The sequence below is a fragment of the Tauraco erythrolophus genome, chromosome W (genome assembly GCF_009769465.1).
Source record: "Tauraco erythrolophus isolate bTauEry1 chromosome W, bTauEry1.pri, whole genome shotgun sequence".
NCBI classification, from domain to species: Eukaryota; Metazoa; Chordata; class Aves; order Musophagiformes; family Musophagidae; genus Tauraco; species Tauraco erythrolophus.
This window is the reverse complement of record NC_141497.1, coordinates 18,478,655-18,504,809: the sequence shown is the minus strand read 5'-3', so window position 1 is coordinate 18,504,809 and position 26,155 is coordinate 18,478,655. Positions and strand designations below refer to the sequence as shown.

The 26,155-nt window shown below is 41.8% G+C and overlaps 1 protein-coding gene across 8 annotated transcripts in view; it reads right to left on the bottom strand.

Annotated features, from left to right (window-relative positions):
* LOC147526251 (ubiquitin-associated protein 2-like) overlaps window positions 1-26,155 on the bottom strand; it is a 120,239-nt gene that overhangs the window by 80,254 nt on the left and 13,830 nt on the right. For 4 of the 8 annotated variants that reach the window (XR_015222962.1, XM_086630254.1, XM_086630255.1 and 1 more), the window contains exons 2-6: window positions 17,731-17,870; window positions 11,636-11,713; window positions 9,951-10,061; window positions 3,548-3,701; window positions 1,835-1,912 (exon numbers count right to left, since the gene is read on the bottom strand). Coding sequence is in view for 6 of the 8 variants with exons in the window: in XM_086630254.1 (XP_086486380.1) it covers window positions 1,835-1,912; window positions 3,548-3,701; window positions 9,951-10,061; window positions 11,636-11,713; window positions 17,731-17,829 (520 nt within the window). In the remaining 2 variants the exon portion in view is untranslated. Of the gene's footprint in view, window positions 1-1,834; window positions 1,913-3,547; window positions 3,702-9,950; window positions 10,062-11,190; window positions 11,231-11,635; window positions 11,714-17,730; window positions 17,871-26,155 lie in introns of those variants that run through there. The other 4 variants (XM_086630259.1, XM_086630257.1, XM_086630258.1 and 1 more) reach the window with 4 other exon arrangements.

Sequence of the window (26,155 nt, the reverse complement as noted above, 5' to 3'; positions counted from 1 at the left end):
TAATTATAAGTCACCAAGCAACAAGTTTACCAGAGCACAAGTTATAATCCTAAGTCACCAATACACAGGTTGTCCAAACATCAGAATTACCCATGATAGGCTGTTTGAATTTGGATCAAAATTACCCCTTATTTTCAGGAGACCACTTAAACTGAATAGGAGCAGTAGCTCCAGGACATGGTAAAACCAGTTTAGGAAGTTCCTATTTTAATGACTTTCCTTTCCCTCCCCTCCCCACTGGTTCTTCCCCTTGCCCTAGTTCACTGTCCAAGTTTTAAAAGACATTTCTGGACCTCTAAAATGTCTACTGCCTACATTTTCAAGGACTTCTTAGAAGCATCAAAATAGCAGAATAGCTTTACCCATATTTTGATGAAAGAGTTTACCCATATCCTATACAAGATGACAACCGCTAGCTACAGAGGAACCATAGAAACCTGCAGAGGAAGGATTCCCATCCAGCAACACAGAAGAACTGATGTCTGACACTAGGGCAGGCCTGCTATCTCTACATTTTCCCCTCTTTGCTCTCTTTTCACAATTGGTTGGAGAGAGGACAGACAGAGGTTAGGAAAGAGGTAACAACAGCTGCAATCCAGCAATCGCCATCCCTCTTCACCAAGCCCACATGTGGAGCTGTGCTCTTTGCTCTGCCATAAACAACAGTGACTCAGACCCTGCTGTACTCAACTGATTGTAACTCGGCCTCTGAGCCTCCTTGCTCAGCCTACCCTATTCTACTGCTCTTCTCTCCTTCGCCCACCTAAAACCCCCAATCTGGGAAGCTCATCCATGGCATAACAGGGTCCATAGAAGTCAGTGCACTCTGGATTATCTTTCTGCCCAGTAATTTTTTTTTAAGCATAGAACCAGCTAAACAAGTTTACTTGGGGACACTGTAGGGGCCATCTATGTAATAAATTTACTTCCTACAGCTATCAATACAGCATTAAACATAATTTACTAATGATGCACAGAAAAGAGATCAACAGTTTTTTGACAAGCTCAGTTATAAGACCAATTGGGAGCTGTGAATCACAGAAACAGTCAAGTAGAAATATTTTTGAGTGAGGTGGACATTAAGTACAGAGAAATTAGCTAGAATAGCTAGCATGAAAGTACGAACAGATTTGAGAAGAGGAGGTACATCTCACCAGCCTCCCAAGTGCAAAAGTCTGAAAGAATAACCACAGCATATTAAATAGAAAATGAAGTTTTAGCAGGCAAGGCATATGTAAGATGACGTACCAGCATGGGCACAATAAACTACTGGTTAAAAACAGCAATAAGGACTTCTAACAATTTTAGAAATTGCTAGAAAGAAATCATGTTGTTCCTGAAGTTCCATGCACAGTCTCAGACTCCTAGTTAAATTGATAAAAGTGCAGAGCTAATGTACTTAATAAGTAATGTCTGACTCAAAAAAAAAAAAAATCAAAAATCAACAAGTCCACATCAAATCCCTCTCAGAGCCCTACAGATGGAATCTTGTACTCTCTTGCTACCAAGGTACATCCTGAGGATGCCCAGTGCACTCCCACTCACAGGAGGTTGGCATGAGTCGATCTGGGAAAGCAGCTCTCCACAGTCAGAGCACACCAGCCTGCTACATAGGAAATTACCATAAAGATGACTTGTGTCAATTCTTTTAACTTGTTCTGAGACTAAGACATGACAAGGGGTAAGAGAAGGGGATGTATCTAAATTAAAGGTGGCTGAAGTGCTTATGGGATAAAAGGATAACAAATGCTGAAAAAGATGTGTTTAAAGAAATAAGAGTTCCATCTCAGGACATGAAATCAGTGTCAGTCTCACACCAATGCCATCATCTCACCTCTCCCACGGCCACGTTTCCCACGGTCTGAAGGCCTGTCTCCTTGATTGTTGTCCACTCCATTCTCTTCAGCTCTAACTGTGGAAGAGAGGACAGCTTAAAAGAAGCTTTAGAGACTCATACATGAGACAACATAGCCATCTGCTTAACCTGAACCCCAAAAGAAAAGGCAAGATTTTAAAGTGGGCTGGTCACCTCAGCAGACATGCTTCTGGGGTTGTGGTGTGGGGAAGTGCAGTGTTTTGCAGCCTACACTATTAAATTCATTATGGCCTCACCTCTTTAATGAGGTAGGAAATAAAGCTGCCTCATACTATGCTTCCTTGATAATACACTGGGTGGCAACAGTGAAAGGATAAGGGATAACCAAGAACACCAACTCTTCTCCTGTCTGTCCATACCACATCCCTGTACAACCAGGGAAACTTAAAAGAACTCTCCTCTGTATTTAAATCAGAGGGATGACGACTGGGTGAAGGTGAGGCATTAGAAAGGCACTGCTACTTAACTATTTTGTGGAAAACTCTTGAGGAGGTACTCTGAAAGAGTACTCTGGCTCCTTGAAGGGAAAAAAAAGAAGACTGGCCACTTAAAACGCTGCTGAGATTTTGTACTGCACAACTATTCCTAATGGCAGCAACAAAATCATTAATGCTTGGACTGGGAAGAGAATATCAAGATTTGGTAACCATCTGAAAAATCTCTAATTCCGGTTTACAAAAAGAGACAAGCAGTATCTGGCTCTGGCAAAAGTTTCGTCCCTCACTTTCATTTTGATGGATCCAATTTCAATTTGTTCTAAGCATAGCTGCAAATTTTATTAATATTTTTTCCTATCTTGATGTTACTCTATTCTACAAAGACTCATAATGTCTTCAATGGCACAATATTTGAATATATTCCAATAATGAATTAGAAGAGTTGGCTAATATTGTAAACATTTTTCCTGCTTTTAAGTGAAAAGCTAAACATTTTTTTTCATTTTGGTTTCTCTGCTCATCTATCAGTGTTGTATATGGCCCCTACAGGCAATGTATACAGCTTTGATACTGCTGTACTTAGAGAAAAAAGCAACATGTATCCAATAGTGATCTAATCTGATGCTACTTAAATTGGAAACATCAGTTTGCTTTTGTACAATGTATTATTGCACCTGTACAAACTTTAGCAAATTTTTAAATGTTTCAACTCACAAAGAATTTTCTCTGTTGTAGAAACTCACCTTTGGTTGGCTTATGAGAGTAATACATACTAGAGATTAATAATGATCCCAGTCTTTTAATTCCCCTTATGAGAAAATGAGAACATCTTCAGGTTCTCCCACTCATAAAAGGAGATGGAGTCAAAGTTGGATAATTTTTTCATTAAAAGAAACAAAAAAGTGTATCAGCTGTGCAGCAACATACTTGCTCTCAAGCAGTCTTACAAAGACTCAATTTTAAAACTTACATAAAGAAAAGCAATTTTTACAAGATCAATTAATCAAAACAGGACAGAAATTTAAGTTGAGCGTCTCTGAACAAGCACAGACCATCTCAAAACCAAGTCACGTAGACAGATCAAGCATACCTGTCACACAAGCAAGTTATGATCCCTTCAGCACTGAGCTATAACTCGGACAGACTTTACTATATTAAGCATTCACTCTCAACTCAGCCAGTTTCAGCTGCAAGAAAGGTGTCTGAATCTTTAAAAATGAACCCCTATACATACACTCTCGGCCACGGCTGCCGCCTCTTCCCCGTCTGTTGGAACTTCCCCATCCACGACTCACTTCTCTGTCCCCTCGTTTTTCTCTGTTCTCTTTGTTTTCTGAACTTTCCTTTCCAAGGCTTTTCTTCTTTCCCCCTACAGTCTCCCAAGAAGTCTATTTGGGTAGAACAGAATTAGATACAAAAGTCAAAAAGGAAGAGATAGCTCTCAATGCATACTTCTACCTCACATCCCTCCAGTTCCTGGGGAAAAAAAAAACAGATATTTGCATAACATCATATATGTAATACCTTGCAAACTACACTGGTACAAATGGAAACACAGGCTGTATTTTTGAGGAAGAGATGAGAAAGAAACAAGTTTTAGAAATTTTCTTATGGAATCACAGAATCCCAAATATGGCTATAATGGACTTTTACCACTTCAAGGAAGACTTATAAGCATCACTGAACAAGAGACTGCTGAGAAGTAGTATGTGGCAGGGAACACACCCATTATCCAGACCTACTAGAGTTCAAGCACCAAGAGACAGAATGGTAAAACAACAAACTTGGGAAAACTGGGGCCATGATAAGCCAGACCATCCAATCTTAGCAACTACAGCTCGTCATACACAGCAAAACACAGGAAAAACTATGCCTAAACAAGACAAGGGATCAAGGTCCAAACATCAGGCTTCAGCTTTAATATTAAACTCCATCTTTAAAATAAATTCAGGAGTTGTATCAGCTCCATAGGAGTATCTGTAGGAGTTGAAAATAAAATGACTAAAACAGTTGCTACGAATAGCACAACTACTCATATATTATGCAATTGCATGATTAGTCTATTGAGCCATTGTTGCAAAACAAAGAAGAAAGGTATTATTTGCAAACCATTAAGATGGAAGATAGGTTTATAAACCTACATCCCCATCTCTAGGAGCTTATAGTCTAGATAAGGTATTTAAGTGGTGTCATGATTTAGCCCAGCCGGTAGCTAAGCAACCAGGCTGCCACTTGCTCACTCCTCCCCCTCGGTGTGATGGGAGGAGAAAATCGGAAGAAAAAGGTAAAAATTGTGGGTTGGGATAAGGACAGTTTAACAGGACAGTACAAAAAAAAAAAAAACAACGAGAAGGGATAATAACCATAATAATATTAATAAAAGAACGATACAAAACAAGCAGTACAATTGTTCACCATGCAGAACCCAGAACCCAGCCCACTCCCGATAGGTGATGTGATGCCCCTCCCCGGCGAGCTCTAATATATAAATATATATTCTGAGCATGACGTCATATGGTATCAAATAGCCCTCCCTGGTTGGTTTGGGTCAGCTGCCCGAGCTGTGCCCCCTCCCAGCTTTCCCGTGAAAAGTTGACTCTATCCCAGTCAAACCCAGGACAAGTGGGAAATTTGCATATGCAAATAAGGTGCCATCAACTGTGAAGCACTACGTAAAGTCATGACCTCTGACAGGCACCTGCATCAAACAAAAAAGGTTGGCTATCAGTACTTTTAGGTCCTGTCCTATCTCTTCTTAATTCAGACAACAGCAACTCAGAAGCCCTCATGAGGTAGGCAATGACTGGCTAGTCCAAGCTATCTAGAATTGAGAAAAACTAATGCTATTAAGAAAGCAGGTTACAAAGCAGCTTACGAGTATTAACTCAATGTTTCAGTGTCTCCTTTGAGAGAATAAATACTAAGAGAATGGTTACTCTCTCATCTTTTGACATGGTATAGGTGAGAAAGAAGGTTGAAATCACTTTTCTGTGGAATCATACACACGGTTACAGTTGGGGTTTGACCTTGATGATTTAAGCCTGTGTTCGTGACGAAGTTGGAAACACCGATAAAGAGGACGAATGCTGATAAAAAGGAAAAGGGAGTGTGAGCAGCTGGCATGGGGAGTGTGAGAAGCTGACATTCAGCTTAGCAGATAGAAAAGAATGCTTTTTTAGGCATAGCCAATAGCAAAGCTAAAACAGGCGCGTGCACTACTGGTTGTAACCAATGATAACTAAGCAACGGGCGCGTGGACACATCGTGGCTGGAAGAATAGTCTATAAAAACTGCTTGTAACTGTAAATAAAGGTCTCTGGGATCACATCTACGGAGTCCGTGCATTAAGCCGCCGCACTTTTCTATTTCATCTCCAGTATAAAAGACTACACTGCCATAAGCCAACTTAGGTGAAGTGCAGATAGCATGGATTTGAAGTACAAAACTACATGTTTGAGCAACACCATGTTATTTGTGCAACAGAAAACTCTTTCTTCCAGTAACTATCATACAGCTTCACCTGCCATAGCCTGTGAAACCATGTTACACACTAAAAGACTCCTAGAGCTTTAGAGACTTCACAGGAGAAAAAAAGAAACTAACACCACACACAACTACACTGACAAATGAAGAACCAAGTCTATATAGTTCAGAATGCACTATTTCACTGATGGGCATGGTATCAAAAGATCTTAGACCATTTTAAGAAATATCCAAAACTGGATGATCCTGCAAAGCTTAAGAGGAAGTAGCCTCTCCTTAGTAACGTTTTACATGACTTGGGAAGGATCAGTAAAAGGACAACTATGAAATCATCAGATCCATGCTTTCCCACAATATAATTTTGAGGAAAGCCTTAAGAAGCTGGGCATGAGAGGATGGTGCTACCTCTGGGCATGGGAATCCATCACAGACTATCAAAGCTGCCTGTTTTTGTAAGGGAGCTAACTGATTACAATTTCAGCTGAGGATGCCTGAGGCAACCCAAATGACAGTTGTGGGCTTGACCTTTGAAAATATTTCATAGATTTCATTTCATAGATTTCTAGGTTGGAAAAGACCTTAGAGATCATCGAGTCCAACTGTCCCTAATCACCATTAAACCATATCGCTAAGTAGCTCATCCACCCTATTCTTAAACACATCCAGGGATGGGGACTCAACCACCTCCCTGGGCAGCCTATTCCAGTGGCTGACAACCCTTTCAGAGAAGAAATACTTCCTAACATCCAACCTGAATCTCCCCTGACTAAGCTTATACCCATTTCCTCTTGTTCTATCACCCATCACTAATGTAAAGAGTCCTTCCCCCACCTCCCCACCATCCCTTCTCAAGTATTTGTAGGCCGTAATCAGGTCTCCCCTCAGCCTCCTCTTCTCCAGGCTAAACAGCCCCAACTCCCTCAGCCGCTCCCCATAAGTTTTATTTTCCAGCCCCTTGACCAGCGAAGCACTACATAAATAGTAGTAACTATTGTAACAGAAGCTTTCTTGCTGGCCTGGTCTTAGATGGAAAGAAGAATAATCTGAAAGGTTCCCTTTGTTCTATTTTCAAAGGTTTAGGAAGTAAAAAAGGTTCAGGAATAAAATGGATCTTACACCTGTAGGAAGTTAAATGAATATAAGTCTTGGGCAAAGAAATATGCCCTTCTCTACTCTCACCCACAAGTCTCTGTCTATCCAAAGCCAGACTGTCACAACTGTTGCAAATGAAAAGTCTTCATAAAGACTAGAAGTCATACAGCATAAATCCTTAAAGATCACAGCATTAAAAAAAAAGATAAAACTGGCAGAGTACCAAAGAAATTATAAATAGACGTTCTAGCTATCACTCCTTGCTCTTCTAATTCCTCAAATTGGATAGACACATCTTCTTCCAAATAAGGTAAAAAAACCTAGTGCATCAAAGCAGAATGAAACTAGAAAAAGAGATTTGGGAATCTGCATTCAGAACTAGTACTGCCTCTGCTTCCAACTTTACATCAAACCCATGGTTAAACTGTTCTGGAGTATAATGACCTTAAAACAAACCCTTCGAGTTGGAGGCCCACAAACTTCCATAAAGAAAAATAAATTTCTTCATGCTCTGATGAGGACCTCTTCTAATTAATACTCCTTCCTCCTTGAGCCCTTTAAGTTCTCTGTATTTGTTTCTGAGTTGCATTTTGTCTACGGAGAGTAGTGGGTTCAGAGGGACTTGTCAAAAGAGCAGAACATATGGATATATTGCTTCTAATTGATAAATGAGTTCAGAAAACTTCTTCCATGTCATGATCACTTATAATAATCTGCTAAAGTAATGTCATGGTTTGATGTGGAGGGGGGGGTGGTTCTGGTGGCAGGAGAGGGGTTTTGGTCCCTGCGACCTCCCCGGTTTTGGAACCGGGTTAGGCTTAGTTCTGGCCACCAGATCAGACTGCCATCCCCCTCGGGGTTGAGCCAATAGGGCGCCTCTGCGAATTGCCCTATTTAAGTCAGGACAAGGGAACCGGAAAAGGTGCTTCACCCAGGATCGAGCAGAGAAGGGAGGAGGGCACTGCCCCCGCTCCCTGGCTCCCGGCTGGGCAGCTGCCTGCGTCGGGCTGGTGCCGCCCACGGAGAATGGCGGCGGTGGAGCCGGCTGGGGAACTCGAGGGCACCCCACTCCCGGGGTGCCCACTGGGCTGAGTTCACCTGGAGAGGACTGAGATCTGAGAGAAACAGCCGCATCGACACCAGGTCAGTGAGGATGGAGCGGGAGGAGGTGCCGGAGCCGAGTTTCCCCTGCGGCTGATGGTGAGATAGCAGGCGGCCCCCCTGCAAACCAGGACGGCCTCGGTGGAGCAGAGACCCACTCGCAGCCCGTGGGGAGAAGATGCCTGAGCCTGAGAATGGTCGTGTTGGGGTGCACGACAAGGCAGAGAGGCATCTGGAGTCTGCGTGACGACCCACGCCGGAGCGAGTGGCTACAGCTCCCTAAGTACCCGAGACTGTGGTAAAGCCCACACCGGAGCAATCTGTGGGGAAGGGTTGTTTCCAGTGGGCTGGACTCACGCTGGAGAAGTTTGTGGATTTTTCCTCGTGGGTAGGGGATCCACTGGAGCAGGGGAAAAGGGTGTAAGGACTCCTTCTCCTTTAAGAAAGAGGCAGCAGTAACAGCACGGAATGAACTGACCTGCACTCCCCCAGTCCCTGCCCCCTGTGCTGCTGGGGGGAGGAGGTAAAGCCGGGAGGAAAAGGAAAGGGAGGGGAGGGAAGGTGTCGGTTTTAAGATCTGGTTTTGTTTCTTTCTGTCCTCTCAAGTAATCGGTTTTTGTTTCCCTTTGTCCTTCTAAGTAATCATTAATAAACTGTTTTGCTTTGAGAAAGCCCTGTCTGTTTTGCCCAGGACCATGGTTGGTGGGTGTTCCCTCTGTTCTTGTCTCAACCCTCAGTCCCTTTGTTTTTTTTTTCTCTCCTCTCTACTTTACTGGAGAAGGAGAGACTGTGTGAGTTTTAGTTGCTGGATCAGCCTAAAACCACGACAAGTAAGAAAGCATTTAACATTCTCTATCAACCAGAAAACTATTTTCAACTAGAAAACGACAAATACAAGAAGTACAAGAGAACACAAAACCAGCACATTACCAAGACAGATTTAATCAAGGTGAGATGCTCTCTTCTACTCTCAACTTACCAGCTTTCTCAGTATTATATACTTCTGTGTTTTAGATGACCTCAACTCTTATAAATGAAAAGGGGATAGAAAAGAAAGTCCTCTCATTCAGAATGGTATGTGTCCTAGATTTAGGGTGTGTGGAGGATGTTTCCTCATTAACAAACAATAAGCCAGACTACACATCCTGACAAATTACCAGAAATACTGAACATTAAAAAAGGAAGTCCAGGTTTCTTTCCCAATTTAGAGGAGATGGAATCTAATTTACTGCCTTGGATAAACTGTAAGAAGTCCCTCCAGCAAAAACTTCAACTGCAGCAAGACATATTTTCCTGATATCTCTTGGGATTAAAAAAAAATTGCTCTGTGCAACATTGTAAGTGACATTATTTGTTGTTATATACACATTGTTTAGTCTCCTCTTTCTGTTTTTCAATAAAGTCATGCAAATTAGTAACATAGTGAAAGGAGCAACTACTTGCTATATCCTCTTCTGCCATTAGTAGCATTGTCAAGGCAACTTTCAGATGTGGAAACCTCCTCCAACCTCAATACTGGCAATGCATACCTACAGAAGTTGTACAACTTAAAACATCTGCCTGCCCTTTAGGTTTACAAAGATTGCCCTTTGTGGCAAACGCTTAGACTCAGGTCTCAGGGTTGTGGAGGTGCTACAGAGTAACTACAAACATTGCAGCAAAAAACAGACACATGTCTGACAGAGCACCAAGTTCTGCTGCAGAGTTAAAATTGCTGCATGTAAATGAAAGCCAGAGGACTCTGCAAGAGACCAGCTGAACACCCACAACGTTTTCAAGGTTCAACCTACTCTAAGGTATGCATGCCATAGAGAAATTACCCCAGTCTCCATTCCCTTCAAAAGACTTTGAATGGAGACATGGAAATCAAAAGCTTCCAAAATATGACTTTCCTCAATCACTTCTTAGAAGTAGAAAGGCACAAACAGAAAGAGTGGTTTAATATGAAAGTAAAACCTTACCGTATCTGAACTTCCTTCCAGCAGTATGTTGATTGCTCTGTTCACATCCCCATTACAATCATGTAGTGCCACTATACACTCATCCTGGTTTTTCCCCGTCACTTCCATAAGCTGGCAGTAAGAGTCAGATATGTTAAAATATCCAAATTATCATCATAAGAAAATAAGAGTACCACCACAGATTCTAATAAAGTGCATAGCTACTGTGTCAGAGCAAACTAAAATCCTAAATAAAGGTATCTGCATTTTACGGATCTGCTTGGGATTCAGACAAGAGACAGGATAAAACACATATTAAATGGTAATCAAGAAAACATTCTTTCACATTTCCCCCCCCTCCCTTTAACTTTATGCTTGCAGCAAATGCTGTCACCCCAGAGACAGCAGTATATGAGGGTAAAGGTGCAAAAGACCAAGATAGCTCCAGTATTATCCTCTCTCCCTCCCCACCAAACATCCCCCCCCTCTATCCCACTGTGTAAGAACAGACACAAGGTAAGCCATGGCAGAGAGCAGATCCATCTGGAAAAACATTAAGACTAAGAAAAAGGTTATTTTTCAGCCAGATCAGCTCCCTCGATCCATTTCAGCATAAGGCCACACAAAAGGCACAAGTGATGGCTACTTAAGGAGACCTAGTACTGAATTATGTTCCATAGACCTGCAGTGCACATCCTAAGGAGTGTGGGATGGAAATAATCATAGTCTGTCATGGGACATCCAGCAACTTCACCCAAAGAAAAAAAGCTACATGAGCTAGAAATATATATGCACAATGCAAAATATGAGGGTCCTTCAGCTTCAAGAAGTACAAGACCACTTCTGGCACAGCAATAGAACAAGTTTATAACAAGAACAACAAAAAGCACTTAATGCTTCAAAGGAGGTTTTACAAAGGAAAAGAAATCAAGAAATCTACTCCTCTGCTGCATTAATGCATTCACGCTAATTCTTCTCTTCTTCTGGGTGTACTCCTAGGTTCTTTCTGAGTTGTGATGCGTTCACTAGGACAAAATCACCAATACCCACAGCAGAAGAGGGACCCAGATTCTCAGTACTGCTTGAATTAATGGTCTCGGCTATAATTTGGTAATAGAAGCTCAAGCATCTACACCCAAAACTCAGCATGGTAGAGGAACTGGTGGAAGATCTCATTTTCACAGTGTAATTCTATCATTTTAATGCATACATAGATTTGGGAGGTCAGATTTTTATTTTTTCTAACAACACTTCAACTCACCTTTAAGCTATGATTAGATTTTTACTTTTCTTGAAAAACAGACAAGATATTAGCAAACTCAGTTTACGCAGGTGATATTTTTCCCATGTGCATGGACATGTGGACAATCTGTGGACAGTCAGCTTTATTCTGACTATCATTAAGCATCAGGACCATACTAGAGATACAGTCTGGAAGAGACATCAGCACAGATGAGTTTTGGCTTAAAGGCTTGTCTACAAAGGAAAATACACCAGTGTAACTATACAGTCAGAGATATATTACCACACAGTTTCTTGTAAACAGACTTTACAGTGCAATAAGAGCACCTTTTCCTAGTTAAACTTACATCCTTCTGAAAAAGGTTTCATCTAAATCAGAAACAGATGCTCTAGCTCCAAAACGTAAGACCGCTTTGGAGCACCCTATTGCAGGGCATAAAGACTCTGTACCATAAGAAACATACTTGCTTCGCTTTATCTTCAAAATCTGTGTCGTTCTTATCATAGATCATCTGAGCAAGGCGAATCTGTTCTGCTGTTGCCTGAAAAACACAAACATCCAATAAAGTACACAAAAGGTCACAATATATTTTTTAAAAGTGTCTCCTAACATCACTGCAATTTTTTTTCCTCCAGATTCTCAAAAAGAACATACACAACAATCACAGAGGTGCTATGGGGAATGGATTAACATCTCCTCTATGTCCATTTTATACTTTAAAAGTTAGCTGGGACAAAAGCAATTTCAACATGTTCTAATGCGTTTGAACCACAATTAAAGGTCACCACATAGACAAGGCAATCATATAATAAAATAGAATTTACCACAGAAGCCTATGCTTTAACGTTATTACTTTTATTATCTACCACTCCAGAGTTAAGAGTTTTATCATAACAAACCAGCAATGGTATTTCTAAATTAACCACATCTCTGATGATTCCGGCTCATATCACCTTTCACAACTCTCCCAACAACAACTTGACTCTGTAGTTTTATGAGCACTTAAAAAGAGACTGAGTCACGCCTCAAGATTTTGCCCATGAACAGCTGCACTTATTTTCTTTATAATCAAATACTGGTCTCTGAAAACTCCTAAAGGATCTTGCTATTCATGAAATATTTGGTGCTTCTGTAACGTTTCTGGACAATAAATCCATGCTGGCAACTTCTCCAAAAGCTGAAAGACTAAAATGGATGGATGCAGTAAAGTGCCATAAATCCAATCAGGCTATGGCTGCCCCAGAGAGAAAGCAACTCAAGAACACTAACGTCTCATTATACAGGCCACTCTTCATAGCACAGCATTTGCCTTCTACTTCAACTGCACTCCCATGAAAATACCAAATATAACTGTATGCTACATGATCCTGGACCTAATTTGATTTCTGTTCAAACAGAAGAGGCTACTGTCTCATGCTAGAGAGAAGACTGATACTGAAGAGAGCCAGGACCCGAAATGCAAGTTGGTGCACTGCAGAAGACTTCTTCATTGAGAAGGGGATCACCTCATCCACTGAAATTCTTGACAGAAAGGATTCATCCTGGACAGCTTGCTGAATCTCACCTTTTGTTGAAGTCTCACTTCACAGGATACCCACATAAAATCCTGTGCCTCATGAGTTCAGACTTAATCAACCTCAAACTGCTTCACTTTTGGAGTTTACCATAAGATCGCCAAGTGTAAATCTTGAGAGGAGTCTAAAAATTACTCCACCATACACCAACAGCTGCTTATTTGCTGGGAAGTTACTTGCAGCTATCCCAGTTCCTTGAAGGAAGTGACATTTGCTGTGCTCAGAGGCAGTCCCAAGACAATCAGTGTTTGTAACAGAGTTAAGTACTCTGCACTACTTCATGTTTTCAAAGTGTCATGCTGACAGCTTCATACATGTCTACGCTTAGCCTGTATCCAGGGCTAAACACTAGCCAGCTGTTCTGTTACCCAACGACCCCTCCCCACTCAAGAAGGGGAATCAGGAAAAGGAAGAAAGACCCATGGGTTGAGATAAGAACTATTTAATAACTGAAATAAAATAAAAAGAAAAATAATAACAATAATAATACATATAGACAAGCAATGTACAGTGCAATTGCTCACCACCCCTTGACCAATGTCCAGCCCGTTCCCAGCCAGCAATATCCCAAAAACCGCAATCCCAGAAGAGAGAGAGTAGGCCTTGGCAGCAGAACAACGAGCAAGACCCTCCAGGGACAGCAACCATCAAGGAAGAGAGAGGCTGTCTCCAGCAAACTTTCCAATTTATAGTGAGCATGACGTTACATGGAACGGAATATCCATTTGCCAATTGTGATAGTTTGATGTGGGGGGGTGTTGTGGTGGCAGGGGAGGGGATTTGCTCCCTGTGCCACCAGATCTGAGTCCCATCCCCCCCCCGGGGGAGGTTGAGCCAAGGCGGCGCCTCTGCGAATTGCCCTATTTAAGTTGAGACAAAGGGGCGGGAAAGGGCTTTTTGCTCAGGAGCGAGGAGAGAGCAGGAGGGCGCTGCCCTCGCTCCCGGCTCCCGGCCGAGCGGCCGCTCGGGCCCGGGCCGGCGCCATGTGCTCAAGATGGCGCCGGGGAGCCACATGGGGGACTCGGTAAGCGCCCCACTCCCGGGGTGCCCGCCGGGCCGAGCTCCCCCAGAGAGGATTAATATCTAAGAGAAGACAACCACAACGACCGGGTCAGCCAAGATGGAGCAGGAGGAGGTGTGCTGGAGCTGAGGCTTCCCTTGCAAATCGGTGTGAGATGGCAGGCGGCCCCCCTGCAGCCAGGGTGTACTCGGCAGAGCAGCGACCCACTCGTGGCCCGTGGAGAAACCCACGTCAGGAAGGAGATGCCTGAGCCCAGAAGAGGTCGTGGAGCAGGGGATGCGCGACCAGGTACTGTTGATAATGGGGCATGGAATGCACGACGAGGTCGTGGAGGCATCTGGAGACCGTGGGACGACCCACGCCGACGCGAGTGGCAGCAGCTCCCTAAGAGGCCGAGACTGGTAAAGCCCGAACTGGTGCGATCCATGGGGAGGATTGCAATCCTGCGGGCAGGACTTACTTTGGAAAAGTTTGGGGACTTTTTTCTTTGTGAGTAGGGGATCCACCGAAGCAAGGGAAAAATGGTGTAAAGACTCCTCCTCCTTTAAGAAAGGAGCGGCAGTGAACAACATGGATGAACTGACCTGTACTCCCCCATTCCCTGTCTCCCTGCGCCGCTGGGGGGAAGGCAGAGCCAGGAACGAAAGGAAAATAAGGGGTGGGGAGGTGTTGTTTTAAGATCGGGCCTTGTTTTCTCTTTCTCCTCTCAAGTAACCGGTTTTCTTGTTCCCTTGTGTCTCTTGTAACTGTTAATAAATTATTTCGTTTTAAGAAGTAAGCCTGAGTCATGTTTTGCCCGAGACCATGGTTGGTGGGTGCTCCCTCTCGGTTCTTGTCTCGACCCTCAGTCCAAAAAAACCGCGACACCAATTCAGGTGTCAGTCGCCCTGGCCACACTCCCCCCAGGTTCTTGGGCATCTGGGTCGTTAGCAAAAGCGAGTTGCAAAGTCCTTGATCACTATGGATACCTGCATACCATGGCTGGCTACAGACTAAACCAAAGTGTCTCATCAACTTTGTTCTCACCTAATCGGGTGCTGCACTCTTCTTAAAAATGCAGCTTATTTTAGAAATGTAGCTTTTCTGAACAGAAAACCGATTCTATCCCAGCGAAACCAGGACAACACATCAGTCAGTAACACAGAGAAGAGCCTGCTCTGGAATTCCCCACACCAGCCCTTGTTCCACCCTCCATGAAAGCCTCCCAGTCAGTGCAGTGCTCTGTGCAAAGGAGCTCACTTTTGGTGCCTGCTGAGAGCTCAGCAGAGAGCAAAAACAAAAGGTCTGCCGGTTTCAGGAATTAAGCCTTGATCCATCTTCTCACTCTGACTTCAGCCTCCTCAGGCCCACTGCATTTTTAAGCTAGTGAAGAGATTTCCTTTAAAGATATCCAGAGTAAAAGTATTCGGACAATGTAATTTCTGTAGAGACATGACAGCATATTTGACCAGAAACAGGAAACCATTAAGATTCATTTTTTTCCATAAACCAACTTTTTTCAAGTCCATGTTAGAAGACAAAAATATATCAATTTTATAACAATATCAAATGTGCGACAGTATCTTCATTTTTCCTATGTAAGGAGAGAGCTTAGAAACACAAGTAGGTGCAATATCACTAATATTTATGCCAGTGGATTACACTCAGATGAAATTGAAGACTCAGAAGAAAATAACAACAAAAACCCACAAGATGTGTTTACTATACAAACATCAAATCATTGTCACAAAAAGTTTTGGTTTTTTTCCCCAGCGACTGACTGTTCTTTATTTTTAAGACATCATTGTTACAAGTAACATTGTAGTATCCTATAAAAGAGTATAATTAAGTTTTAATTGTGACTAAGAAAATAGTAGCATCTTAAGACAACTAAAACTTCACTCAATCTTACAAGATATATTATCTTTGCAGCATAACAGAGTGAAGGAAATTTTTAACTAACAACTTCAAACTACCAGAAAACAGAAGTGTGCAAAACAAAATTAAGTGACAGTAATAGGCCCAGATTTTAAAATAAAATGGTATATTTACTATCCAGAAGCAATGCAAAAAATAGTGATGTAATTTTCCTAGATAACTTAAATGATGAGCAATGTGATATTACAACAATGAAATCTCCATTTAAGAAAGCAGCATTATTCTACATTCAGAAAAATTAATCAGTGGAAATTGAACAGTAAAATCCCACATGTTTCTGTTTATCTGTAAAACCTAAGGAGGAAGGTCTATCTGATATCTAAACAATAAAAAAAAATATGGTGCACTAAAACATAATTGCTGTAATATTAAATAACCATCTTTTCAACTGAATTGATGAAACCAGTATCTATAAGGGAAGTAGAAGAATAAGTGCAAAAATGCAGAAAAAAAGGTCAGTAAGACCTAATGCTTAAAATCAATCACATAGGTTGGAAAGGTCCTTCAGTGATGCTCAGTGCAACCTCCCACTGAGAGCATGTTCCATCAGAGGAGCTGCTTGAGGCCAGACAGATCCTACAACCTTTCTAATCCATGACCATGTTCATGGTGAACAATTTTTTTCCTTTTAACAGCTGGAATTTCCAGTGTTCCAACTTGTGCCATTGTCTCTCTGAGAAGAGTCTGGCTTCACCTTTTCTATACCCTTTCATGAGGTATCTGAATAGAAGATATGACTCTTGCCTTGCCTTCTTAGGGCTGAACAAATGCAGTTACCTCAGCCACCACTCATTCATCTTGTGCTCCAGTCTCAACCATCTTCGCAGCTCTGCTCTGGACTTGGTCCCATCTGTCTTGTGCCAGGGAACCCAAAACCGGGCAGAGTACTCCACTGCTGTCTTGCAAGTGTTAAAAAAGGAGAAACCACCACTTCCATCAACCTGCTCTATGGCTATTGCAACTGTGGCTATTGCCCAGATTGCCCAGTTGGGTTGAATTGATTGATTTCCTAATTAAGGTTTAGGCCCTGCCTACAAAAGGCGGGCCATTTCCTCCTGGCTGTGGGAGATGCAACCACATCCTTGGAGCCACAGCCTGGGCTGGTGAGCAACACTGCTCACTATATTCCCGCAGCCTTACTTGTTATAAAACAAAAATAAATTCAACTTCATCTGCTGAAAGTCGCTTTCTAAATCCACATATTAGCATGAATCACCACTATGCAAAGTGCTGTAATGCAAGGAGATAAGGGCTTGAGCTCACATGATTAACACTGTACAAAACAGAACAGGAGCCCCTCCATGTTAAAGATCAGTCTAGAAAATAATAAGACACAATTTCCCAGGGGAGCACCTCTAGATTGATGCACTCTCTGCCAGCAGAGAGCTGAAGCAATTCTTGAGTCCAATTTTGAGAAGTACCTGACAAGAGAATGAGTTGCCAGGAGCAGAGACATTTTGTACTCTCTGTAACCCAGACAAGCACACAACTTAACTACTCCACTGCTGAGAATCAAGACAATGGGGTAAGAGCTTAATTTCAATCTTGCAGATACTCAAAATAATTTTAGTCTGCTGGTGGACAACCATCTTTGTTTCACTTTGTGAAGACAATGCGCAAGAAGTTTTGGATTTTGTGATTTGCAAATATACTGAATCATGCTGTAGAAGACAGCATGCATCTAACAAAGCTTTTCCCACCCACTCAAATTCTTCTATCAACCAGAAATCTTCTAGCATCTTGAGGCTTGGAGTATGGAAGAGCTGAGATCTGGGAACACTGAGGTCACAGGACAGAAATCCTGACACAGAATTGCTCACTAACAGAAAATGTTGCTGAAGAACACAAAGCTACTTTAGAGACAAGAATACAGGAACAACTTAACGCTGTGCTGGATTACTGAGCAATTAAAGGGAAATATCAAACATACTCTTCCAAAAGAGACCATGATTTTCCCCATCTTCTCTCAGTTTTTACTGACTTAGGGAAGAAATGCATATCATCACATGCTCACTTTCAACTCAAAGATTATACAGTAGCACATACCTGTACTATTTGTTTCTGTGGTTGTGTTGGCTGTGTGGTTGAAATTTGTGTTTTGTCCCGAGTGCCCCGAGTACGTTCACTGCCCACTGAAGTCATCATATACAGTATATACAAAACAACGTATGTACAAAATAGAAAATCTGAAAGAAAAAAAAAATAAAAAGCATGAGTTAAGGCAAGATACTGATTCAGTACCCAGATAATATACAAATGCAGCAGCTTGAACTCTTCCTGCCTTTACCACGAACTCTATACAGAGACTCCTGAGAAAGCAGCTTTAATACACTATTTTTGGATTTATCACAGCCTTTACAGTAAAGGGGGAAATGCAGTGGATAAAAAGCACTTTTGTCAGTTGATTTGAATCTGTCTAGATCTGTACTTCCAGACAACATCTAAATCTCACAGCTTTTCCCGGTTACTTAACATATAGACTTTTCTATCTACTACTTCGCTGAAATTCCAGCACCATCTGTATCACTCCTTAAATTTCTGTAATACCTACTGTCTTATATTGACACCTGGAATTTAACCACTCTCATACCCACTCAGAACACTAACACAAAAATAACATTCACAAACCAGGCCATTCCTTTCTTCCCTATCATTAAACTGCTTTCCTGCACATATACAGAGGTTGTGGCCAATGCCCACTCTACTTCTGATCTCTCATTTATAAGAGAAATTATGATCCTTACCTTTAATACAGCCTCTATAGCCATTATTTTTGTTTTATGTTCTCCCTCATACTTAAAAAACTACCTATTACCCTGCTTTAAACATATCTTACTTGAATGGCAACAGAGAAACCCAAAAGAAGATTCAAACCACACACACATCAGCGCTATCCTGTTTGTGGCACTCAGCTTTCATTCTCATCCATCCTCTACCATTAAAATTACTGTGAAACAATAAATTTATTATTCCCACACACACCCATGTCAAAAGTCCCTCTCCAGCTTTCTTGTAGCCCCTTTAGGTACTGGAAGGCTGCTGGAAGGTCTCCCTGGAGCCTTCTCTTCTCCAGGCTGAATAATCCCAACTCTCTCAGCCTGTCTTCATAGCAGAGGTGCTCCAGCCCTCAGATAAGGGAAGAGCAACTGATATCATCTACCTGGACTTGTCCAAAGCATTTGACAACTGTCTCACACGACATCCTTGTCTCCAAACTGGAAAGACATGGATTTGATGGATGGACCACTTGGTGGACCAGGAATTGGCTGGATGGTCACACTCAAAGACTTGTGGCCAATGGTTCAATGTTCAAGTGGAAGCCAGTGGTGAGTGGTGTTCCTCAGGGGTCAGTACTGGGGCCAGTGCTATTTAACATCTTTGTTGGAGACATGGACAGTGGGATCGAGTGCACCCTCAGCAAGTTTGCAGATGACACCAAGCTGTGTGGTGTTGTGGACACGCTGGAGGGAAGGGATGCCACCCAGAGGGACCTTGACAGGCTGGAGAGATGGGCCTGTGAGAACCTCATGAAGTTCAACAAGGCCAAGTGCAAGGTCCTGCACATGGGTCGAGGCAATCCCAAGCACAAGTACAGGCTGGGCGGAGAATGGATTGAGAGCAGCACGGAGGAGAAGGACTTGGGGGTGTTTGAGGAGAAGCTCACCATGAGCCAGCAATGTGCACTGGCAGCCCAGAAAGCCAACCGTGTCCTGGGCTGCATCCAAAGCAGTGTGGGCAGCAGGTTGAGGGAGGGGATTCTGCCCCTCTACTCTGCTCTCTTGAGACCCCGCCTGCAGTGCTGTCTTCAGCTCTGGGGCCCCAGCATAAGAAGGACATGGAGCTGCTGGAGCGGATCCAGAGGAGGCCACGAAGATGATCCGAGGGCTGGAACACCTCTGCTATGGAGACAGGCTGAGAGAGTTGGGGCTGTTCAGCCTGGAGAAGAGAAGGCTCCGGGGTGATCTTCTAGCAGCCTTCCAGTACCTAAAGGGGGCCTACAGGAAAGCTGGAGAGGGACTTTTTACAAGGGTGTGTAGTGATAGGACAAGGGGCAATGGCTTTAAACTGAAAGAGGGGAGATTTAGATTGGATATAAGGAAGGTGGCCAGATTGGATGAGGCTTTGAGCAACCTGGAGTTCATTTCAAGCATTCCTAAGCAAATGTTATACAAAGGAAGATAAAGAAATATACAAATAGGTTTTACAAATAAAAGAGGACAGCATTGTTTTGGAAGAGAAAGAAATGCTCATCTTCAAAAGACTGGAGTTAGGCAAAGGCTGGTCACGTATCCAGAACCCCTCTCAAAAGCATGATGTGGAAAGGAGACTGAACAGTACATGTTTTCCACTAGTGGAGCAAGTTTCAATCACGAAAATTAAGTAATGTCATTAACATTATTTTTTAAAAAATTCTTCTAATCTCACAGTATCTATCTTTGCTATTATCCCAGTGTCTCTGCCTAACAGACATGTTTTACATTGTAGTATATACTGGTGATTATCCTCGCTTTAATCAAAATCTGCCAACTACACCAAATAAACATCCAGTGGACTTGTCCTCATAATTTCTTCATAAATATTCAAACTTCAGAGGCAACGAGTGCCCTTATTCATACAGAAATTTCTGAAGGAGGAACCTAAATTTCCCCAAATTCAACTTTCACTGGTATTAAGAAAAAGCCAGACAATCACACTAAAATTAGAGAAGCCTAATCAACTTCCACCTAGGGCTTTTATCTTTCACACAACCAAGGCAATCTTCAGACTGCTAAAAACCTGGTTAGCAAAACCCACCCAGCTCTGCTACTGTCAGAAGACAACACTCCTGAGTGATTCTGGACAATCAAAAGGCAGTGAATATCCTAGAGGATTCAGATGACTTGCCCTTATGTTTCAGACATCACTATCTACAAAGTCACTGTTCTCATCTTTTGCTGCCTTTCTGCAAGAACACAACTATTTTTGGATAGCAACTGGCTGGACTTCCATATGCAGAAAGAATAAAGTCCTGCTCCTTACTCTAACTAATTATAAGCCCCTGTTTGCAAGGACCTGCAAGATGCACTAGTTATCAGCACTTACCATTGACTGTAATGAAGCTTTAAGTAACAGAGACCCAGTTAGAAAATAACATGCAGTTAGTCTAAGCACCACTCTCAGAACTAGAGGATCTTACTAGACTGTAACGCAGACCAGATGACAGTTTTTGCCATGAACTAGATGGAAAAAAAAAAAGGCTGCACTGGTCCACATTGAAATATAATATATAGAAAACAGGAATTCTCTTTGATAAGCAGTGATCATGGGGATCCTGTGAGGAAGGGGCAACAGCAAGTTCACTTTTGAAGTATGTTTCTGTCTCTGCTGAGGAATATTTTAAGAAAAAGCTCTGGCCTGTCCTGATATTCTAAGACCTGAAGGAAAAATTAAATATATGTTCCTGTCATCTTTGATGGAAGGACCTAATTTCTTGCCCCCTGTCACAGAAAAGGCTTTTCTCATGCAAACCCTCTCTAAAAGCTACCAAAGTAAAAGAGACAATATATTCCCATCACTGACCACACCATATGCTGTCTTTAACTGTCAACTGTCAACAGTATCTTGAGTTAGGAAGCATACAGAGACCACAGTGACTCAGAGGTGGCTCCTGGTACATGCACAGCCATGCACACGCTCTAATTCCTCTTGCTACAGGAAGAAAGGAACACTTCAATTTCTGAGTCCTCTGCTCTTATTTTCTAGTCTAAGGAGATAAAAGAAAATACTAGACAAGTCAATACACAATATACTCTTGCTGTTTATTCCATCACTGCTGCATTCAGTGGTGAAGAACCATCAGTATTACAAATCTCCTCTTTATATCTGTTTCTCTGGGTTTGTGTCCCCCCTCCCCCAAATGGAACGATCAATGAAGAAAAAACAGAAAAGGTCAAGTCCTCAGTGTTTTCCCTCCTAAGGCTTCCTGAGTAGCATCCAGTGAAAGGGCACTATAGTGTCTACAACTTCCAAAGCAGCAGCTAGCAGAACTACAGTCTAGTCACCCCCTGTGACAAACACTCAGACTGAATTATACACTGCATTAACTAAGAGGCTTGTAAAAAACATTAACTAGTACTTCACAAAAGGAAAGCTTTATTGCAGCTGAGGAAAAAAAAAAAATAAATGAACTAGCAGGTTTTTCAGGGTTGAAAATCATTACCCTTTGCAGCCAGAACTAACAGCCTTCCTGAAGTCACACACAAGTGGAGGGCAGTTAAGCAGTTTGGGACAAAAAAAAAAAAAAAAAAAAATCACAACAAGAGTTTTAGATCCCATTTGGGATTTGGTTGCATATTCATTCAAAGTCCAATCCGTAGTGCAGGTAGAATCCAAACAGTTTATTCCATTAAAATCAAGTTTCAGTCATATCTAATACCGCACAACTGTGAGCTGTCACCAGAAATGGCATTCCTGCCTCCCCTACTCCTTAACTACATAATATTGCTACTTCCCTTCAATCAGACTAACCATCCTGCAGCTGCAGAGGGAGTGGGTTCAGTGAGCTGACCCAAGAGCAAACTAAACCCTCTACAACAAAACAGGGAGTCAGTTGAATAAGCTTATCCAGTAGAAAACTATGTGGCTATACAACTGCTGAATCTGACACAAGGGATAAGGATCAAGTTAATGAGGAAAGGGAGAACTTGCATTTCAGCAGCCATGCACCATTATAACATAGCTAAAATGTGAGGTTCCACATTTTGTTTTCCTGGGATTCAGAAAGCAAGACTTGATCCTGGTCAGGCCCTCTGCATGCAACAAAAAAAAACCCAACAAAACAAACACATTAAAAATGCCTTGTAGGCATTTTAAAAAATAAAAAAACTCCCAGGAAGGGACTCTGCCAGCAGAAGTGACCTTGAATATATCACTACCTTATGGCATATATATTCTTTTGATCAACAGCAGGAAAACAGAGACTTGTATCGCCTTTACTGAGGAACACTCCTTAATGTCCAGCCTCTTGGATATCTGTTAGCATTCAGTAACTTGCAGTGAAGAATACACTTAGAAAAATTTGGAGGTGCTTCTACCCAAACAAGAAGAGGCTATAAATCAATCAACATTAGGACAGTCTGACTAACACAGCTTATGGTAATCTAGAATATGGTCCTTCCCCCCAGTAACAGAAGTATCTGTCTACATTCAGTTTTGGGCATTAAACTAGATACTCAAATTACCCTAAAGCAATTTAGCCACCAAAAGCAATCTTTAATGATTTTGTACACACAACTAAATATTCAGTGCTTTTGCTGGTCATCTTTGAATTTCACTTTCACATGAATAATACGCTTTACACATCCACCCTTTCCCTATCAAAAGCCCCACCTTGAAAAGGCTTGCTCCCTCTCATTAACACTCATAGCAGTCCCTTCGAGGGGCAAAGGAGGAAATCCAGACAGACTTGTCTGGGAAGACAGGGCTGGGTGACTTGGAAGTTCTTCAGATGGCTCTCCACACAAAAAAAAAAAAAAAACACCACACAAGGCAAAAAGCATCTATAGACTGTAATAATTTGCACAGCTTTCCAGTCTAGCCGAGATGAACTTGGGAGTCAGCTAGAAGCCCATGTGAGCTCAGGGCACACACACATATATGTAGGTGAGGAAACAGCTGCAGAGCATGAACTAAACAAGTTATAGATGTTCTCTTCAAAGAATACATGGAAGTACATATGAGGTCACACTGGTTAAGCTATCAATACCCACAAGGAAAAAAAAATATTTAAGTAGTCAAAGCATCTCAGATAAGACTGAAGTACACCACTAAAGCTGCACAGGACATATGATCTTCCTGTATTAACTGTGACCGACTTGTCTCAAAACCACTATTCCCCACACCTCTAGTGACAATGTCAGCAGGACACTTTCAAAACAGTTTAAGCTTGGGCTAAGTCAGTACATACAACAGAAGCTACAAGCATACATCAAGGACACTTCAGGCTCACAGTTTGTCAATAATACCAACCATAAGACACAACAGTTAGAAAAGCACAAACTTTCAGTGGACCACCTCCCATCAATCATTACCATTGCAATCAACAGCTAGCTGTACCCACAAGATGAGTAATTCATGCAACAGCAAGAAAAAAAGGGGAGGGGAAAAAAAGCGCTGTTAAATAACAAAAAAAATATTTTTAAAAAAACTTATTAGGAAAGCTAATCCAGATTAAACCAGTACCAGAACAACAAAAAGACGCTGAATTGTAACAGGAACAGGGAAAAAGCCAAGTACTGGGAACTGTCAGCTTTGTCTATTAAACTACAGAAATGCATATTTCAGCTATTCGCTCTGATGTAATGACTCATATCTAAACACAGTCCCTAAAATTAATTACTGTTTACACAGAAGATTCAAATTAAACCCCGGGTACTCCAAATGACAGAAAGAAATAGCTAACACAACCTTGGAGCCACACAGTCAAGAAAATATCCAGAAGGGAGAATTCACTTTGACCGGGGTTTTTGCAAACAAGGTGGCATACAGGAAGCAGCACTCTATGTCAGACATCTCGCTGCCAGATCATGAACACACTCCGCACTTGTGCTCTCCCTGCCCCCTCTGGCTCCCTCCCGTGTTGCCAAATCACACTCTCCTGGAACGACCTTCCAAAGGAATTCTTTGAATAGAAACAGATATAAGCAACAGGACTAAAAATAGCCGACCGAGCAAGAGTGGAGATATTTGTGACGTTCTCAAATCAGTGGAAACAAACCCAACTGCACAAAAAAAAAACCAAAAAAAACAAAAAAATAAGAGAGGCACCTAGTTAATTCACACTAGAATTGACAATGAGGAACAAAGTAGAAAGTGCCACCATAAAAAATAGTTTTGGAAGGGAGGATTATTTCAGACTTGTGACACTCATTGGATCCCATTACAACACTCACAACAAAAAGCAATGGTTAAATTACAAGCCACAAGTGATATAAAAGTAAATAAATCAGTAAGGCTATATCTATAAAATCTGCTAAAAACATCGTGATATCAGATTTTTGATTCTAACTTCAGAGTTTTGGTAGCAACACTAAAGAGCTCAGGTATCATTCCTACACCTGTACAGAGCCTACTCCTTGAACTAGATACTGAGGGAAGATCACCAGTACAGATTACTGCTTGTGATATGCTCACATATTCAGAAAACCAAAGAAAACTAGGAGTCTTGCTGAAAAAAACTCCTAAATAAAGCAAGATATTCTAGAACATCTTTCTATAATTTTTCCCCAGATGATGATATTTCTCAAGGTTCATCTTAGGCAAGAGGAGAATCCACCAAAATAAAACCCTAATTTTATAAATAAACTGAGAAAGTAACAGCAGGCAAGTTTAAAATGCAGAACAGTATGACAATTTAAATGTGTTCTCAATTTAAACATACAAAGACTGCTTTTCAAGTTCGATGAGTACACCACCCAAAACATGGCTTTTTAAAAACTAGTAAGAACTCAATTCACTAGAAAAAGGTGAAAATAAAAATCGTAAAAGGAAAAATGCAACTTGTCATTCTACATGCCTCCTCCAATAAGAGCAAAAAGTCCAAGACACATACATGGTAAAGACAACAGCATTCACCCAAAGCTGTAATCAGCAGAAAGCTGCTCACTGTCTCACCTTCAGAACATGGAAACTTGCAGTTCTGCAGGGGTTTAGGGGTGTTATTTTGAAAGCATACAGGGCTCATATAACCTGGTACTGCCCTTTCAGCCTCTCCGTTTCTCCATGCCTAAAATTTGAAAAACAATACTTACCAACCCTGTTGCTGTGCTCCAAAACTCTAAGGCAGAAGGTGTTAGCGTGACCTTAGTTTTGATATCCTTGCCATGAAGTCCAAGTTTTTGGAATTTGTTGTCATGGAAGTTACTGTGAGATCACAGCTGCATCACAGCAATTTCTTTGCAGGATAAAATGCAAGAGACTGATAGAATGGGATGAAATAGCTCTCAATACACTGCATTTAAACATCACTGAGCATACATGCAACTGCTGAGAACAGCAGCTTTAAGGGGTAGAATTTTTACTTCCACTTATTCATAAAAGTCCATTTGAAGAGTTACTAATACATCCAAGAAAAACATTTTGTGCTCTTCTAAGAATTTTTTGCCAGAGGAAGAAGAAAGGGAAGGAAAAAGCATGTTTAAATAGATTACCTCATTCCCAAAGCCAGAGATATAACTTCCCTTAAAACCATTCTAAAGTTCTCAAATGTTATATACACAATGAATAGAGTACAATGGGATGAAGCCCTGGAAGGAAGAGGGGCCCAAGAAAGCTGGTTAATATTCAAGGATCACCTCCTCCAAGCTCAGGAGCGGTGCATCCCAACAAAGAGGAAGTCAGGCAGGAACACCAGGAGGCCTGCATGGATGAACAAGGAGCTCCTGGACCAACTCAGACACAAAAAGAAGGCCTATAGGGGGTGGAAGCAAGGACA